Source organism: Myotis daubentonii, chromosome 9, assembly GCF_963259705.1.
Source record: "Myotis daubentonii chromosome 9, mMyoDau2.1, whole genome shotgun sequence".
Taxonomy (NCBI): domain Eukaryota; kingdom Metazoa; phylum Chordata; class Mammalia; order Chiroptera; family Vespertilionidae; genus Myotis; species Myotis daubentonii.
In genome coordinates this window covers 66966931-66984135 of record NC_081848.1, presented here as the reverse complement: position 1 = coordinate 66984135, position 17205 = coordinate 66966931, and the positions used below count along the sequence as shown (strand labels likewise).

The following is a 17205-nucleotide window of genomic DNA, read 5'->3' as shown; positions in this document are numbered from 1 at the left end:
GTATGCAGACACTGAACAGGGGGGCAGACACCCCCCCAAGGCCTCTCCGATGGGGACGCATTTGCTTTCTTGCACCTGACTTCCAGTTCTCTTCTGTTCTTCTGCCCAGACAGCTCCATGCTCACATCTGACAGCATTGGAGATGCTACACAGTTTATGTCCCGTACTTTCTTCAGTCTATTAATGGTTCTACTTGAGTGTCTTCTCTGGGCACAAAAAAGCCATTTGATGATGCCATTCCACTCTTCTTAAAAAACAAGAACTTTTCAGTCTTTCCCCAATGCCCTCGGGATGAAATCTTGATTCCCTAAATGATCTGTGACTGCTGCCTGTCTTTCCTGTGTCCTCTCAGCTCTCACCCATTTGCACCTATACTCCAGATAGGGGAAACTTTTATTTCCTCCTCAAATTGGCTAAGTAAGAGCCACCTGACGCAGTTCTCTGCCTGACCTATTCCCCCACCTCCTACTCTTCACCCACCCAACTTCTCATCCTGCAGGTGCCATCACAGTCATCACTTCCGCTAAGCCTACCTTGACTCAGATTTTTATTTTTGACTCAGGTTTTGACTAAGCCTCTCCTGCAAGCTCCCAAGATTGCTCCCCATCCCTGTTCAGATCCTGTCACCTTCTATTGGAATTGCCTGATGACTGTTTGTCCTCCCACTAGACCACCATGAAGTCAGGCCATGCTGCCTTGCTCTTCACTTGCATCTCCAGTGGTTAACACCATGCCTGAAAAGCAATAGTTGCTTTGCAAATATTTGCAGTATCAATGAGTGAACCTGGAAATAACAAGCTAGCTTGTTATTTGGTTTTTATAATGTGTACAGTCCTCCCTGCAGTTGTCAGTGACCCAACAACAATAGCAACTTCACATCACTGCCAAAAAATTGCACTTCGGTCACATGATTGCCTTGATGCTGCAAATTTGAACTGTTTTGTTCCACTTTGTATCAGTTGCCAGGACAGCACCTTAGCTGGGCGACTTTCCTCTTAGCCTGAAGTATGGCTGTGAGCTACCAAAATATGACAGAATCAGCAAATATGCAAAGGCAATGGGACCCAAGAACACCCTAGCTCTGGGATGAGTTTCTTCCAGATGTCCCATCATGAATCCAGGCAAAACTGATTAATCATCAAGGGCTCCAGTAGACTCACGCTGCTTTGGGGTGCTCCAAATGGAATGACTTACAAAAGCCACCCCTCTTACCAAACAAAACCTCACCTGGGTACCCATCCCTTAGTAAAAACTCCAGTGGGGTTTTGCCACAGACAAAGCAATTGCTGCCCCCTAGTGGCATGAAGGGACGGTGGGGGGGGGCGGGGGGGGGACTGGTTACTTGCACAAGGAAGGAAAGTCAGAGGACAGCACTTCATAGCTGCTTTTCCTCTTTTTATTAAAAATAAACCCAAACACTTTATGTATCATACAAAAGTTTCATTCGCTGGTGGCAGCCACGAGAAAGCCTGGCCCCGTAGCACTGATCTCCCGCCTCCCCTCCCTGGGACTGCGTCCCAGGGAGCAGTAGCTGGGCCTCAGGGAATGCCCCTAGAGACCGCTCGCTCCGGAAACAGCCAGCTGGGGGTGGGGGCTGCTCCCGAGGCAGCTCTCCCCATCCCACTAAGTGGCAAAGGTTAGATACTGGAAAGTGCCTCTTTAGTGCCAAGATAAACAAGTGGAGTGAAATGGAAACCCTTGTGATTCCTTTATTTCCCAGGGCCTGGGATTTGAGATTTTTCCTTTCACCCTCAGAGACTGCTTTCTCCTTGTGTATGAGGCCCAAACTTCACCCCAACCCAAGCGTTTTCTCTGCTATTCCATGGCCCAGGATATACCAGCCCCTGACTCAAGCTTTGTCCTGTTTACTCGAAAAGGTGGAGCACAAGCAGATTCCTCCTACTGGCCTCTGCCTAACGCATGGCCTGCCATCTCCTCCATTTATAGGACCTTGGGGCTAGGAGGACCCACAACCACCCCTTTCCCCAGTTTTGCCTCTCTCCTGACTGCTGCCCACTCCTGAGCCTTGGACACCCCTGGAGCCCCCCAGACCCCTGTTCCAAAGAGGCCTGGGAGTGATGAGGTGGAGGCGGGAGGGGGTGGTGGGAGCCGGGATCCCCCCAGGGGTGGAGCAGTACTCATGCTGGTACAGACCGCTTGTCAGGGCCAGGAGACAGGTGTGGGAGGGTGGGGCATGCGGAGGAAGGGCACTGCCTGCCTGCGCCCCTCAGTCCCAGCCGTTGTCCTTCACCATGTGTGACATTTCAATGATGTACTTTCCCTCCTTGTACTTCTGGCTCGTCTCAAAGGCTTGCTCCTGGTGGGGAGGGAGTGGTGAATGTGGGACCACGCAGTCCCCGCCAGGCCCTCCTACCTCCTGTGTTACCCCTGCCCTGAAAGTCCCCCCCCCCCAGTCCACCCCACTGGGGCTTGGAGGGCCATGAGACTGTCCGTTTGGGAGGGCCCCCCTCCCCTGTACTTACATATTTCCAGCCCAGTGTGGTTTTGCAGCTCTCACAGAAAATATCAGCTACCGAGTGGAGCCCGGTGAGCAGAAGGCGCTGTTCTGCCGGCCCACAACCCACGTTGACCCTGTCTCAAGAAACAGGAGGGACCCAGCACCGAGTGGTGTCGCTCTGTCAGTCCAGCCCCCCAGCAGCCCAAAGGAGCTTCCATCTGGAGAGCTTAACCCGCCCAGCTGGGAGCCCCTGCCTTCAGCAACCTGCCCCTTTAAGACGAGTGCCTGGGCCTTCCTCCAACAGGGGATTCCAGTTCTGCCCAGACTCCCCACAAGAGAACTGCAGCCTGAGCTTCTGAACCCCTTTGCAAGAGGGGACGCAAAGCAGAGTTGCAAGGCCACCTTCTGGTGGCTCACCTTCTTTGTCCACAGAGGAACATAGCGCACACACACAAGCGCACACACACAAAGAGAGAGGTGGACTCACACGGAGTTAAACAGGTAGGCTCGGCCGTGGCTCCCTTGGAAGGACTGTGGAGACACGGGACAGGCAGTGAGTCCCCAGGGGCATGGAGGAGGAAGGGCAGGCTGGGGGGCAGAGGAGGGAGTGGCAGGCCCCCATGTGGCGTACCTTGGAAATGAGCTCATCGTGTTTGGCCAGGTGTGCTCGGCAGTGGACGCAGCTGTAGGTGCGGTGGCAACGGGGCAGGTAGCTACGGAAGGTCTTGGTGGGGAGGCAGGCGGGGCCCGGGCCCGGGTCACAGCTGGGCATGACGGGCTGGAGGACGATGCCCTGGCGGGCCGGAGGGGCCGGCGCTGTGCAGCCCCCACACAGGCGGTCGCAGGTGAAGCAGCGGAGCAGGTTGGCTAGAGCCGTGTTTCAGGGCAGGAGAAATGTGGGGGGGCTGCCCGGCCAGGGCCCCCCCCCCAGACGTGAGCCAGGTAGGAATAGAAGTCACCTGGGAAGAGGGGAAGGTGCATCAGGAGAGCTGTGACCTCATGTGGAGCCCCTCCGAGGGAATGGCGAACCTGGTGCTCATCTCACCCCTGCCCTACGTGCCCCATCGCCATCAATTCAGCGTTCAGCCGCTCTGAGCCTCCCTGTCCCCTGGATTCCCATCTGCTCCGGCAAGCCTGGCAGCAGTTCCAGGCCGCAGGTGCCCTAGCTGGGGAGGCGCTGTCTCACCGCGCGCCCCCCCTCCCGCCCCCGGGGCGGGAGCAGCCTCCAGCATTTCCACGGGGAGCAGCCGCTGGTCCACGCTGCCATGGGAGCGATGCCATCTGCAGTGCTCTCCTTGATTTCAGTTCCTCGGTGAGGATCTGCGTCCCACATGCTCTGATAGGCTCTGGGGCTCTAAGCCTCTTAGAATTTGGGGATGTCTGGCAGTTTTTCTATTTCATCGCCTCTATTTGCAATACAATTGGTCCTTCATACATTTCGTGTGGGAGGAGGAGGGGAAGATGAAAGGGAGAGCAGGCCAGGCCAGCAGGTGCACACACCGGGCGTCATCCCTCTCCTGGGCACTAGAACTCCATGGGTGTCTCCTTCTCTACCAAAGACCTTGGAGTGGCTGTTATTGCCTGAGCCTGCCCCTTGGTCCACTCTGTGTGGCTCAGAAGCAGTGCCTGGCTGTCTTCTCAGCCTCTGAGCCCCTTGGTCTCTTTCTACTGCTCTTTACAATGGCCTTAGCCAATAATTCAGGATGGAGGCCCCCAGCTATAGGAGAGAAACTCTCTTCAGGCAAATCTGATGGCTGGACTCATGGAAAACGGGCCCCCTGGCAGGAAGGACAGCACTCCTCCTGGGCTGAGCAGGGCTGGGGGGGTGTTGTGTATGGACAACATCTTCAAGGAGCAGCAAGAGGGGGGACTTGAATTTTCAGAAGCTGTGCTTAGGGGCACAAGGCAGAGAATGTTCCCACCTTCTGCTGGAGGCAGGGACAAACAGCAGTGCCCCTGTGGGTGACAGAAGATATATTTGCCGGGTTCTGATTAGGAGTCTTGAGGAAGATGTTGACATCTGTCCAAACGCCAGCCCCTGCGTGGCTGAGGGAGCTGGAGGCAGAGGATAAGAAGGGAGGTGGCCTCTGGTGGCTTTGATAAGCAGGTGAGGTGCTGCCTTCTCCTTCATGGGGCCTGCAGGGCCGTGGCGGGTGGTTTAGCCCAAGTCTGGTTCAGAGGTGCCAGGTGGGTGCTCTCTGGCAACGGCAGGCCCTGAGGCAGAGCAGAGGCAGCGGGGCTCCGGGTAGCCAGGGCAAACAGGCTGTCATCCTGCCCTCTGCAGTGGCTGCGAGGGCCCAGCTGCTCCAGTCCTTCTTGGGGCCGGCAATCTCTCCATAAAACCCCGGACAGAGACCATCTTCTGTTCCACGTCCTGTCCCCGTGGCCAGCCCCGGGAAGACACCCAGGGTGACATTGGGCTCAGGTCGCAAGAAACAGGCTCTCCTCACCAGCACAAACTGGTCAGCATCCACTTCACGGGTCTGCCTCCAACTTTGCCTGCGGTGGCCCTCTGCCGCTCCACCTAGCGCACCTTCAAGGGCCCAGGAGGGGGCTGGCCAGGTCCCTGCTCGGCCGGCCTCCTTCCCCGGGCCTCCGTCACGCCTCCCACCCTCTCTCTCCCCTGCTTCCCCATCAAGCAAAGCAGAGGCTGCACAGGCCAGAGAATCACTCACAGGAGGGGCGGCAGGGGTCATATCTTCTCCATCTCAGATCACAGAGAGAAGCAAGTTGGGCAAATGACAGGGAAAAACAAAGACAAGCTGAGTGCTGGGGAGAGGATATTCCCCGAGTGAGCCAGAGCTGGACCGTGGGAGGCGGGGAAGAGGGAGGGTTGGGGAGGGAGGGCTGCTGAGCAACCATCACTGACGGCAGAGGCCCCAAGGCAGAGGCTCCAGGAGCCAGGTGCGAATCCGGTGCCTCTCAGGGGGAAAAAACGGGAGGGGGCCACGCACTCACAATGGATTTTCTCATCTGCTCTGAGGCGTCGGCCCCCTCTGGGCTGGCATTCTCGCATGGTATGGTCCAAAATCATTAGCAGCGCAGTCAGCTCCCAGGGCAGACTTTGGGGCGGGGGGAGGGGGGGGTTGGGGGGGCGGTGGTCTGCAACAGCCACAAAACAATCAACAGCGATGCCTGATGCTGCAGCCAAAGTTGCCGGGAAATAAGTGCGGAACCGGCAGAGCTTGGAGAGGGATGGAGGAGCTGAGGAGCGGAGGCAGCAGGGAGGGGGAAGGGAGGACAAAGGATGGATGAATAATGCTTTTGCAAAGGGGAGAAAGCAACACGCAGCAGGAGGAGGAAATTTGCAAAGGGAAAAAAAATCATTTGGAGAAGGGCTGCCCCCTCACCTTGAGGTCTGCTCCAGAGATCTCCGTCTATCTCTCTCTCTCTCTCCTCACTCTTCTCTCTTCTCTTTCCGCTCCTTCAATTGGGAAGGGGTGGGGATGGGGGAGGGGAGTTAGGGGCTCAAGACTGGGGCTGCAGAGCTGGCCAGCTGCTGGGGGGCCAGAGGTTGCCTCCCGTCTGTACCTCGGTCTGTGGGTGAATGTAGCTGTGTGTTGTGGAACTGCATCATAACACTGTGAGTCATCCATCCCCCCACCCCCCTCACCTCCCACGTCAGAGCAGGGCTGGGAGACACAGGAGGCGGGTCGGGAGGGAGAAGGCAGGCATCCAGCGAAGGGGCTGGGGGGAGTGAGGCAGGGGTGGGAGCAGAAAGCCGGGATGGGAGGGGTAGGAAAGAGGAAAGGCTGGTTGCTGAGGAGGAAGGCAGTGTGGTCAAGGAGATAGAACCTTGGGGAAGGACAGGGCTGGACAAGGATGGAGTCCTGGTGGCAGGGCTGGAGGAAAGGAGGTGGTGAGGCAGGGGACTGTGAGAGATGGAGGAAGAGAGTCAGGCTCCTGTACACACATTTAAGATGACATTTCCCATTTCAGCTGGGACCCCAGACTGACACAGAGAAAAGACATCGTAATTGTCACATACAGCAAATTGTGCCCCCAAGCGTGTGCCCGGTACTTCCTAGCCTCAACGCCTCAGCTTAAGACCCCTCAAAGGACTCACAGACTAAATAGGACATCTCACATGCAGGAACCTGTGAACTACCTCCAAATTCCTTGTGCTTCACAAAGGGAGACACCTACATTACATAAGGTTCCCTACTGGACAGTAGACTTTCTGAGGCAGGTGCTGTAGGCCAGCAGTTGCCAACTGGTGGTCCATGAGGTCTGAAAGGTTGGCGACAGCTGGCCTAGACCACAAGCCAGGAAGTGAGGAAATTAGCAAAACCCCCTTTGGACATAGGGAAACCTAGTGGTAGGGAAATTGAGGAATGCAGCCTGTCAAAGACCTACCTGGGTTGTCATCCCCTACTTGACACAGTGCTTGGCACCTAGAGGGCATTAAAATTGTTTTTAGCCCTAGCTGGTTTGGCTCAGTGTTGGGGTCCAGACCCAGCAGGTCCAGGGGTTCCCAAAGGTGTGGACGGAGTCGGCAAAGAAGGAATGACACAGAGACAGCGTTCAGTTGATCAGCAGCCTAGCCAGGTTCTCTTGACATGTTCGCTCGCTAGGTTCTCCAGCCAGGTTCTGTTTTTTATTGTCTTGTTACATCTGTATTTATACTAGTTGATTTTAATCCTATCAATTTCTATTCCAAAGGTTAGGGCGTTTATTATCTCCATTCCAGGGAGTAAAGATTATGTAGCTTAAGTGCGATTGTTCGTAGTTAAAGTGATTAACTACCCACCTGGCACTTAGTTAAGGGGTTTTATTCCCTCCCTAACTCCAGGGATAAATCCCCACCTGGGGAAACAACCTTTCTCAGAGAGGTGACCTTGGTTAAAACACATAGCGCTAAGGAGGGGAGCAAACATATTAAGAACAGTATGCCATATATGCCAGGTCCCTTGAAACATATGCTGTGCAGATGTTTCTTCCCTGCAGCAACTGTGTCAAGCAGCAAGGATGGACCAGCTTCCGGCAGCTCAGTGGATAGAGCATCGGCCTGTGGACTAAAGGGTCCCGAGTTCGATTCCAATCAAGGGCATATGCCTGGGTTGTGGGCTCAGTCCCCAGTAGGGGGCATGCAGGAGGCAGCCAATCAATGATTCTCTCTCATAATTGATGTTTCTATCTCTCTCCCCCTTCCTCTCTGAAATCAATAAAATATATATTTTAAAAATTGTTTTTAAAAATCCAAGAATGTCTTCCAGGTATCCTATAAGTCAGTCACACCCCAGCAGCCTCTCTCCTACTGAGCAGGGAGTTTTATTGAGGATGCTTTCCCTCCTTGAATCCTGGACAGTTACACAATGTCAATCATTTACCCTGCAGGCAACAGGTTGGGCCACGTCTATAAGCCTCTTGTCATGAGCTTGGGCTTTGGAATCTTGAATTTTTTGCTATGCCACTTGCTCACTGTGTGACTTTGAGCAAATGACAAGCTTACACTTTCTGAGACCCAGTTTCTTGTCTGTAAAATAGGGTAATAACAGTAACCAACCTCTTCAAGTTGTTTTGAAGACTTGTGGTAGCCCCTTTCACATCCCACGTTATTCAGGGTACCTGCTCAGGGTTCGGGTTCTGGAGAAGGCCACACACAAAATGAAGAGAGACTAGAAAAGAATTAATTTGGGAAATGGGGGCCAGGCCGGAGTCCACCTCTATGGGGAGGACTACCACTGCTCTGGCCTAGCTCTCCCTTTTATTTAGTTTGGGATACACCCACAGCCCTTAGGCAGGCAAGTTTCAGTAACACACAGACTGTCTTAACAATAAGGATTTACATGACTGTCTGGTGGGGAAGTTGCTTCAGCTACCATTGTCTCGACTAAACAGTGGGTGCACAGCTCTGAACCTTTTCAGGGCTACAAGGGTCACCAGCCTTCCGGGTTCCCTGTCCACACCTCTCTTCTAGTGAAGACAATAGGCGGTTTCCCACATCTCCCCCTTCTCTTTTCCTTAAAAAATCTTGTATCTGCAGACCAGAAATAAACATATAAGAACAAAAAATGTTTGAGTCCCAATTTCAATGTCCAACAGTTCTGAATCCAAGTTTCAATGTCTGACAGTTCCTTATGTGTACATGTCAGCAATGATATTTCAGTTCTGGATGGTGAACAAATGATGGCAATGCAGGTCCGACCCTCTCTGGTTTGGTCCTGGGCAACCTAGCATGACAAAGCATCGTCAACGTCTTCCATCTCTGGATTGTTTTTCCTCTTGTCTTCATGGCTGGAGCATTCCTGATAATTCCTCTCTGTTGCAGGAATCCACATGGTCTTGGAGTTGTTTTCTGAAAATATACAAACATATTCTCGACCAAAAGTTAATAAAGAAAATTTTACTTGGGATCCTTTTTATATTTGCCCAAATGATTTTCCTTTGGCTTATTTTGACACTGTGTATGTTTTTCATGGGTATCTTGCTGTTAGCATTACAAATGAAAAATTTTTTCTAGATGTAATTTAGTTACAGGATATTTTTCCTTACATGGTATTTTTCCACTATCCCCCCTTTTTTGATTTAATTATTAGGAGGCTTCTGGAAAATTTTTATAATGCAGTCTAGATAACTTTAAATTTTAATTTTTTGCACAAAAATATGACTGCTTTAGGTTCATTGTATGTTAAGCAATTTTACCATGAAATGAAAATTTTGGTTAGTACTTCTTGAATATTTACTTATTTCAATTAGCCAATTTAAATTAATCTGAAAACTTGACTACTATTTTACTGTCAAACCGAATACTCTAACAACAATCTTAGTTTACACTATAAATATTAATGGAAAAGATTATTTTGCATCCTTGAGAAGGCCCTGAGCATTCCTGGTGTTAGGCTGGATTTAGATATAGGGTAGCTGCTGTCAGTGAAGTCTCTGTTGTCTGGGTCCTGATCTGAGCTGGGCCAAGTCTCTTTCTGTTATCTGGGTCCCGATCTGAGCTGGGCATGGGAAGCGGGAAGCAGCCATGGGGGCAGGAGACCTCCCTCAGAAGGGGCGAGTGTTCAAGCCCCTGCATAGTTGGGGGGGAGGATCTGTGTCCCACCTCTGTTGACCCCCAAGTTCTCTCCTGATGGCCCCTCTGCGACTGTGCCTGTCTTAGGTTGTTCCTTCCCTGAGGAATCTTACCCGTCTCTGGCTAACCAGCCATCCTCCGGGGCCAAGCAGGGTGATGTGAGGTTCAGTTCTGTCTCCTTGGTAGCCTATGCCCCTGTGGCCTCCACACCCAGCAACTGCCTTGGGATTCCTTCGCCTGCTGGCAGGGCCCCGGCATTGATCACATATCTTGGGGAACCCAGGTTTCTTCTCCAGGGAGGGCCCAGCTCACGCCATTGGGCGAGAGACAGATCCATGGTACCAGCCACCATGAGGCTTCAACCTCAGCATGAACAGAGAGCTCAGGCAACAGCTGTGGGCAATTGGATTGTGAAAAGAGGGACCCTCTTGGCAAAAAGGGCAAGAGAGGCCAATATAGAATGCTCAAGTGCCTTCCCAGGGGGCCTTCCACACAGTGGAAGGGATTAAATCCTTTCATGTCTTTATTAAATTGCTGCCAAACATTCAAAGAATTAGTTTGTAAGTTTGTTTGGGATAAATGTACAATATGCTGTTGTAAATTATCAAAAATTATTAATGACATTGTAGAATAATATCATGTAAGGATATTCTTTGCTCTAGGCCATGGCAATTCAATTTTCAACTGGCTGTCAATTTCTTTTTGTGTAGACAAGGTCTTAGTTACATTTTCTGCACCTCTCCCAGGAGCAAGTAGTGATAGTCCCCTACTTCCTTGCCCCACCCATGTTCCTACTGGATACTACATTAGGCGGGGGATCAGCCCATGTAACGGTTCTTACCCATGAAGGGTCAGGAGCATAAGTATGAAATACTTCCACATTTGCCCTAGGTAATATTACCGTACAGATGATTATTGCTAGCATGGCAAGAAAGACGTTCTCAGGTGTCAGGCATCTGTACTGTCTTCTTTACCATGCCCCAGGTGGTCTCTGGGCTGTTTGCTGTCCGGCTCGTACTCCTCCTGCTCCTCATCTTCAGTGGACTGCTTTGAGTCGCTGCTCTCTGTGGCTGAGGTAGTTGATTGTCTGCAGCTGCATGGTGTGGCTCCAGGCACAAGGTCCTCATTAGTCTGGCTAGTTTCTCTCTTGGATCCCTGTTGCAGTTTAATATTTCTAGCAGGAATCCACACGGGTTTGGAAAAATTCTCTGGGAATATACAAGCATACCCTCTGCCAAAGGTTAATAATGGATCAGGTCCCTTCCATAAACCAGATTCGGGATCCTTCCATTTAACTAGACCATTTTCTTTTGTTTTATTCTGACACCAGTGTAGCTCCATAGGTGTCTTTCCATCAGCATCACAAGTGAAAAAATTTAAAGTAATTAAGGCTTGGTGCAGCCTATCCGCAGGTGATTTCTCCATCATCCCCCCTTTTTGTTTTTCAAGTTGGGATTTTAGCCACTGATGCTGTCGTTCAATAATGGCCTGTCCTTGGGAATTATATGGTATTCCTGTAATGTGCTGAATTTTCCACCTTTTACAAAATTCCTGGAATTGACAGCTTGTGTAAGCAGGCCCATTATCAGTTTTAATAATTTTTGGAATTCCCATGACGGCAAAAGCAGCTAGGCAATGATTAATAACCTGTTTTTCTGTTTCTCCTGTAGATGCAGTAGCCCATAGGACTTTTGAAAAGGTATCTACAGAGACATGTAATGGCCCAAGGTGTCCAAAGGAATTATAATGCGTTACATCCATTTGCCAGATATGGTCCCTCAGCAAACCTCTAGGGTTGACTCTTGTGTTAAGCCCTTGAGGTAGATGTAACATGCAAGTTGGACATTCCTTAATAATCTATTTTGCCTGTTGTCGAGTGATTGAGAACTGTTTAGATAGCATTTTGGCAGGCTGATGTAGAAGCTGATGAGATTCTAAGGCTTCTTTTAATAAAGCAACCAATTGATCAGCCTGTGCATTTCCTTTTGTTAAAGGACCAGGTAAGACACTATGAGCCCTGATGTGAGTGATATAAAAAGGATATTGTCTCTGTTGTACAATCTGCTGAACTTGTTTGAATAGTAAAAATAAACTTTGGTCACTAAGCCATTTCAACTGGGCAGTTTCAATTCTACTCACTAAGTTCGCAGCATAAAAGGAATCAGAGACGATATTAAGAGGCTCTTGGAAATCCTGCAATGCAGCCTTAATAGCTTCTAATTCAATTCTTTGTACAGAAGTATGACTGGTCAGTATGACTCGGTCTGAATTTATTGTGATAAATTTATGATAGGCAGCTTTCCCATTTGATGATCCATCAGTAAAAACAGTTAAAGCTCCAGGAATTGGTTCCTGCCTAGTATTTTTTGGTATAATGATGGAGGTATTATATAAAAATTGTAGTAGTTTATCTTTTAATAGGTGACAGCTAAGTTCCCCTGAATATCCACTTAACCCAATTTGCCAATTTATATCAGTCTGAAATAACATTTCTAATTGTTTCCCAGTGAGGGGGAGATAGATACACTGGGGCTCTTCCCCTCTAAGCTGTTTATGACATTTTCTAATTTGAAATAATAATTGGGCCAATAGTTCTACATATGTAACCACAGTTTTAGAGGATTGATGCCCTAGGTGGACCCATTCAATAATGGCAGGAGAATTTTTATTTTGAAAGATGACTCCAGTGGAACTATTTGCAGTAGGGTTAATTTGTCCCAATAAAGGTAATTCGGGCTGGACCCATGCTACTTGGGCTGAGGAAATTGCCTGCTCAACCCTTAGCAACTCATTCCTAGCTTCATCTGTTAAAGTTCGGGGAGAGGAAAGATTAGAGTCACCTCTAAGTAAGCTAAATAAATTTGTCATTTCTCCTGTAGAGATCTTCAGATAAGGTCTTAACCAGTTAATGTCCCCTAATAATTTCTGAAAGTCATTTAAAGTTTTAAGACAATCTTTTCTTATCTCCACCTTCTCAGGCCTAATGCACTGGTTTTCAATTATGGTTCCCAGATATTGGAAAGGCATTTCTTTCTGTACCTTTTCTGGAGCAATTCTTAAACCCCATTTAGGGAGCTCCTCTTCTAATTGGGAAAACATGGCCAAAGTCTGCTCTTCCAGTGGGCTTGCTAAGAGCAAGTCATCCATGCAATAAATAATGTAACATTGGGAGTATTTGTCCCTTACAGGCTGAACAGCTTGAGCCACATATTTTAGACACAAAGTAGGGCTATTGGCCATTCCTTGAGGTAAAACCTTCCATTGATATCTTTTCATGGGTTCTATATTATTTTTATTTTTTTTTTATTTTATTGATTTTTTACAGAGAGACAGGGAGAGAGATAGAGAGTTAGAAACATCGATGAGAGAGAAACATCGATCAGCTGCCTCCTGCACATCTCCCACCGGGGATGTGCGCGCAACCCAGGTACATGCCCTTGACCGGAATCGAACCCGGGACCTTTCAGTCCGCAGGCCGACGCTCTATCCACTAAGCCAAACCGGTCTCGGCGGGTTCTATATTATTAATAGATGGCACTGAAAATGCAAATCTGTTTATCTTGAGGTGCCAAGGGAATGGTGAAAAAACAATCTTTAAGATCTACTACTATGAGAGACCAATTTAAAGGGATTTGTGAAGGCGCTGGGAGTCCAGGTTGTAAAGCTCCCATGGTATGCATAGTAGCATTAACTGCTCTAAGATCATGTAACAATCGCCATTTTCCTGTCGCCTTTTTAGGGATTGTAAATATAGGTGTATTCCAAGGACTATTGGAAGGCTCTATGTGGCCAGCCTCTATTTGTTCTTGTATTAATTCATGAATATGATTTAATTTCTCCTTGGTTAATGGCCACTGATCCACCTATACAGGTCTATCATCTTTCCATTGTATAGGATCAGCATGAGGGTGAGGAGACTCAGCAGTTAGTCTCCTAAAAGGTTGATATCCTATCTGAGTTATTAACTGCTTTCCTTTGCCGGTAACAATACACGGCTGTAAACCTTCTAAAACATCCCAGTCCCATAAGTTGACTGCAATTCCAGAGATGACATGGGGCTGAAACCATCCTGTCTGTCCTTCCTCATCTCGCCACCTTAACACTGCAGCACTATGTTGTGTGTCATCAGGAACTCCTACCCCCTTAACTGAGCCCATAGCTTCTGCTGTGGACCAACTTGGAGTCCAGAATTCTTTGCTGATAATACGAACATACACTCCAGTGTCCACTAGACCCCTAAATTGTTTTCCCTCTATTCTTAAATTAATCATGGGGCGGGTTTTGCTAATTTCATGTATCCAACAGATGTCTGAGCTTCCAAATCCTTGCATTCCTCTTTTCCTATTTATAGCCTCACCTTGCTGAACATAAGGTAGAAGTAGTATCTGAGCAATTCTTTGTCCTGGAGTAATTTGCATAACATGATTACATTCTAGTATAACTTTAATTTCTCCTTCATAATCTGAATCAATGACTCCAGGCAGGACAGTTAGTCCTTTTAGAGTGTTTCCACTCCTCCCTAAGATTAATCCTAAAGTTCCCAGTGGCACAGGTCCCCAAATTCCTGTAGGAATCGCTTGCCGAGCAATATCGGGGGTCAAAGTGACCGCAATAGTGCTGTTAAGATCCAGGCTTGGGCTTCCTGGAGTTGCTCGGATGAGGGAATCCACTGTGGGACTTGTAGAACAGATTTCCCCTATTGATGATGGGGCTGGGGGGCACCCCTCTGGCCGTTTCCCGGGGATTGGCCATGCCCTCTATCTTGATCTAGAGGCTGCCCGTTTCTATGAAATTTCGATCTACACAGACTGGCCCAATGGTTCCCTTTCTGACATTTAGGACACCGAGAAATTGAATCTGGAGGTTGAGTGTTTATGCCTCTCCCTAGCCTTCTTGGTTGCCTACATTCCTTTTGGAAATGTCCTGCTTTTCCACATTTATAACACCTTTTATTTCCACCTGTTACTGCAGCAGGGAGTAAATTTGCTTGAAAAGTGCCTGATCCCACATTCTGACATGCTTGAATCATCTCTGTAATGGTACTATTTCTTCTCAGAGGCATCAGGCATTTCTTACAATCAGCATTGGCATTTTCATAAGCTAAGTGCTGAATTAAAATAACTTCTGCTGCCTCATGTTGAATCTGTCGTCTCGCTGCTAGAGTGAGACGAGCCACAAAATCAGAAAATGACTCTGTAGGTCCCTGCATACATTTATTAAAAGCTCCCTGAGGGTCCCCTTTTGTTGGTAAAGCCCACCAGGCTTTCCTTCCACAAAGTCTAATTTGCTCATATGCCTGTTGCACATAATGTAGCTGATTTTGTATATCCATATACTGTCCCAGTCCTGCCAGCATTTCATAAGTTATTTGAGCATTTGGCCCTCCGTTTGCGCGGGCTTGCTCTTGACATTTTTCCAAAAATTCTTCCTTTCATAGTAAATAATCCCTTCTATCCAGAGTTGCACGAGCCAGAGAATACCAATCACAAGGAGCTAAGAATGCTTCAGAAATAGTATTCATAATTTCTCTTGTAAAAGGAGCCGTTGGACCATTTTGAACAACGCTTTCTCGCAAAGCTTTTATCATTTGAAAATCAATTGTTTCATCGTGTCTTATTATCTGATTTGGGAGCTGTGGGTCAGCAAGCCTTTCTTCCACCGACATGTCCTTCATTCCTTTTCTGATGGCTCTCTGTATAGATGATTCTACTGGCGGCCCTACTGGCGGCTAATTCAATGTTTCAGGATTGGGACATGTAGGTGGAGGGGGCCATAAAGGCCATTCCTCCAATTTTTCTTCCCGCTCCTCTCTAGGAGGAGTGGAGGGAACCAGGCGAGGGGGCTCCTCCTCAGCCTCTCTGAAAGGTTCTAGCAGACGCAATATTGCGTTCCCCATGGAAAAACAGTTTTTTGAGGTGAGTTTTTTTGTTGTTGTTGTTCTGCTGCCAACTTTTTGCCAAACACTCAAGATCTAATGTACTTTCCTCAGGAAACCAAGGGTTATGTTCTATAACATCAAACAAAAACTATAAAAGAATACCTTCTGAAACTTTTAATTCCTTAGGCATACAAACCAAAATTCTAATTCTTCCCCATTAGCCTGGCTGAAAAAGACGTTCCCACCCTACTTACAGGTCCGGATTCTGTAGCTGGTCCGTGGGCTTTTGCGGGAGGTGAATTTCCCGCACCTTTTTTCGGTGAATTTTCCACACCTTTTCTCGGTGTGTTTTCCCTCCTTCGCTCTAGACGAAAAATATCATCTCCTCCAGAAGCCCCGCCTTTGGGCGCCAGATGTGGTAGCCCCTTTCACGTCCCGCGTTATTCAGGGTGCCTGCTCAGGGTTCGGGTTCTGAGAAGGCCACACACAAAACGGAGACTAGAAAAGAATTAATTTGGGAAATGGGGGCCAGGCCGGAGTCCACCTGTAGGGGGAGGACTACCACTGCTCTGGCCTAGCTCTCCCTTTTATTTAGTTTGGGATACACCCACAGCCCTTAGGCCGGCAAGTTCCAGTAACACACAGACTATCTTATCAATCGGGATTTACATGACTATGTGGTGGGGAAGTTGCTTCAGCTACCATTGTCTCGACTAAACAATGGGTGCACAGCTCTGAACTTTTTCAGGGCTTCAAGGGTCACCAGCCTTCCGGGTTCCCTGTCCACACCTCTCTGCTAGTGAAGACAACAGGCGGTTTCCCACCAAGACTGACGGGATGTTACACATAAAGTACTGAGAATGATGCCTGTAACAAGCAAGCATCTGACGTTGGCTTTTCAGTTTTTATTGCAGTTTGAGGAGGGGCAGCTATGAAAATGCCATCCATTTGTACAGTGGTTCACATTTTCAAAGCCCTTTCAGATATCTTCTTTCACAGACACCCTGTAAAGTCAGTTTTATTATTTCCAGATGAAGGAGGAGAGAGAGGTGAAGGAACTTGCCCAAGCTAGGACTCAAACCCAGGATTTTGGAGACTGAGTCCAGTCATTATAATAACAGCAAGCACCTCTGTTGTGCCAGGTACTGTCCTCTGGGCTTTACAGGTGTAAATTCCTTTAATCCTGTCATCGTCATCCTCGCTTTACAGATGAGCGCACATGGCTATCCCACTGAGGAACCTGAGCTTTCCCTGGTTGCCTTTTTCCTGCCGGCCCTACCTGAGCACTCACTTTCTTAGGATGCCTTCCTCACTTCTCAGTTTTTCCTCTGATGGTTTACTTTAATTATTTCATTCATTCACTATGATGCATTAGTTCTTTAGTGAACTATTAGGTATCCACTAATCTTTCACCATTCTTCAAAAATTCAATTCCAGTCTTCCATTTGCGTATTTCCTCCCCATGGAAGCTCATGCTCTCCTGTTTCTCTACAGTGTATCTCCTAAATCTGTTTCTTCGCCTCCACACTCTTTCCCTTGAGGCAATTTCTCCCCATTATCTGAAGGTCGTCTTTATTTGGTTACTTTATAGCTATCTCAAACTGAATTTAGGGAGGAGAACTCACCCCACCCCCTTTAGACTGCTCTCCATTCTGCGTCTTAAACACAGAGTCAGGGCACAGCATTTAAAGCATCTGTGCTTGCCTACACTCTCTTTTCTCACTTTCAGCAAGCCCTCCTGTCATCTCCACCCCCGCCCCCAAATAGCACTGTCCTCATGGTCTTTTTCAATCTCCTCTCCAGCTAAATCCTTGATTATTATTTTCCTGAGTTAAACTGATAACCTAT

At 48.6% G+C, this 17205-nt stretch overlaps 1 protein-coding gene across 2 annotated transcripts; it reads right to left on the bottom strand.

Annotated features, from left to right (window-relative positions):
* Positions 1–1382: 1382 nt before the first annotated feature.
* Positions 1383–6026, bottom strand: YPEL4 (yippee like 4). 2 transcript variants are annotated; one of them, XM_059709310.1, is made up of 5 exons: positions 5809–6026; positions 3090–3417; positions 2946–2989; positions 2484–2592; positions 1383–2317 (listed from the first exon to the last, which is right to left on the bottom strand). In XM_059709310.1, exons 2-5 carry the CDS (start codon positions 3228–3230, stop codon positions 2228–2230), a joined length of 384 nt encoding a protein of 127 aa, XP_059565293.1. In that variant the 5' UTR covers positions 3231–3417; positions 5809–6026; the 3' UTR covers positions 1383–2227. The 2 variants fall into 2 exon arrangements, with proteins under 2 accessions (XP_059565293.1, XP_059565294.1); XM_059709311.1 differs by lacking the exon at positions 5809–6026 and adding an exon at positions 5134–5366.
* Between the last annotated feature and the right edge of the window lie 11179 nt (positions 6027–17205).

Bases quoted from the DNA above. Each gene is read 5' to 3' on its own strand.
- YPEL4 (XM_059709310.1), bottom strand. From the start codon at position 3,230: ATGCCCAGCTGTGACCCGGGCCCGGGCCCCGCCTGCCTCCCCACCAAG. The intron at 2,593-2,945 runs GTGAGTCCACCT...TTCTTGAGACAG, and splicing joins GCCTACCTGTTTAACTCCGT to GGTCAACGTGGGTTGTGGGC. The intron at 2,318-2,483 runs GTAAGTACAGGG...CCTCCCCACCAG, and splicing joins CCACACTGGGCTGGAAATAT to GAGCAAGCCTTTGAGACGAG.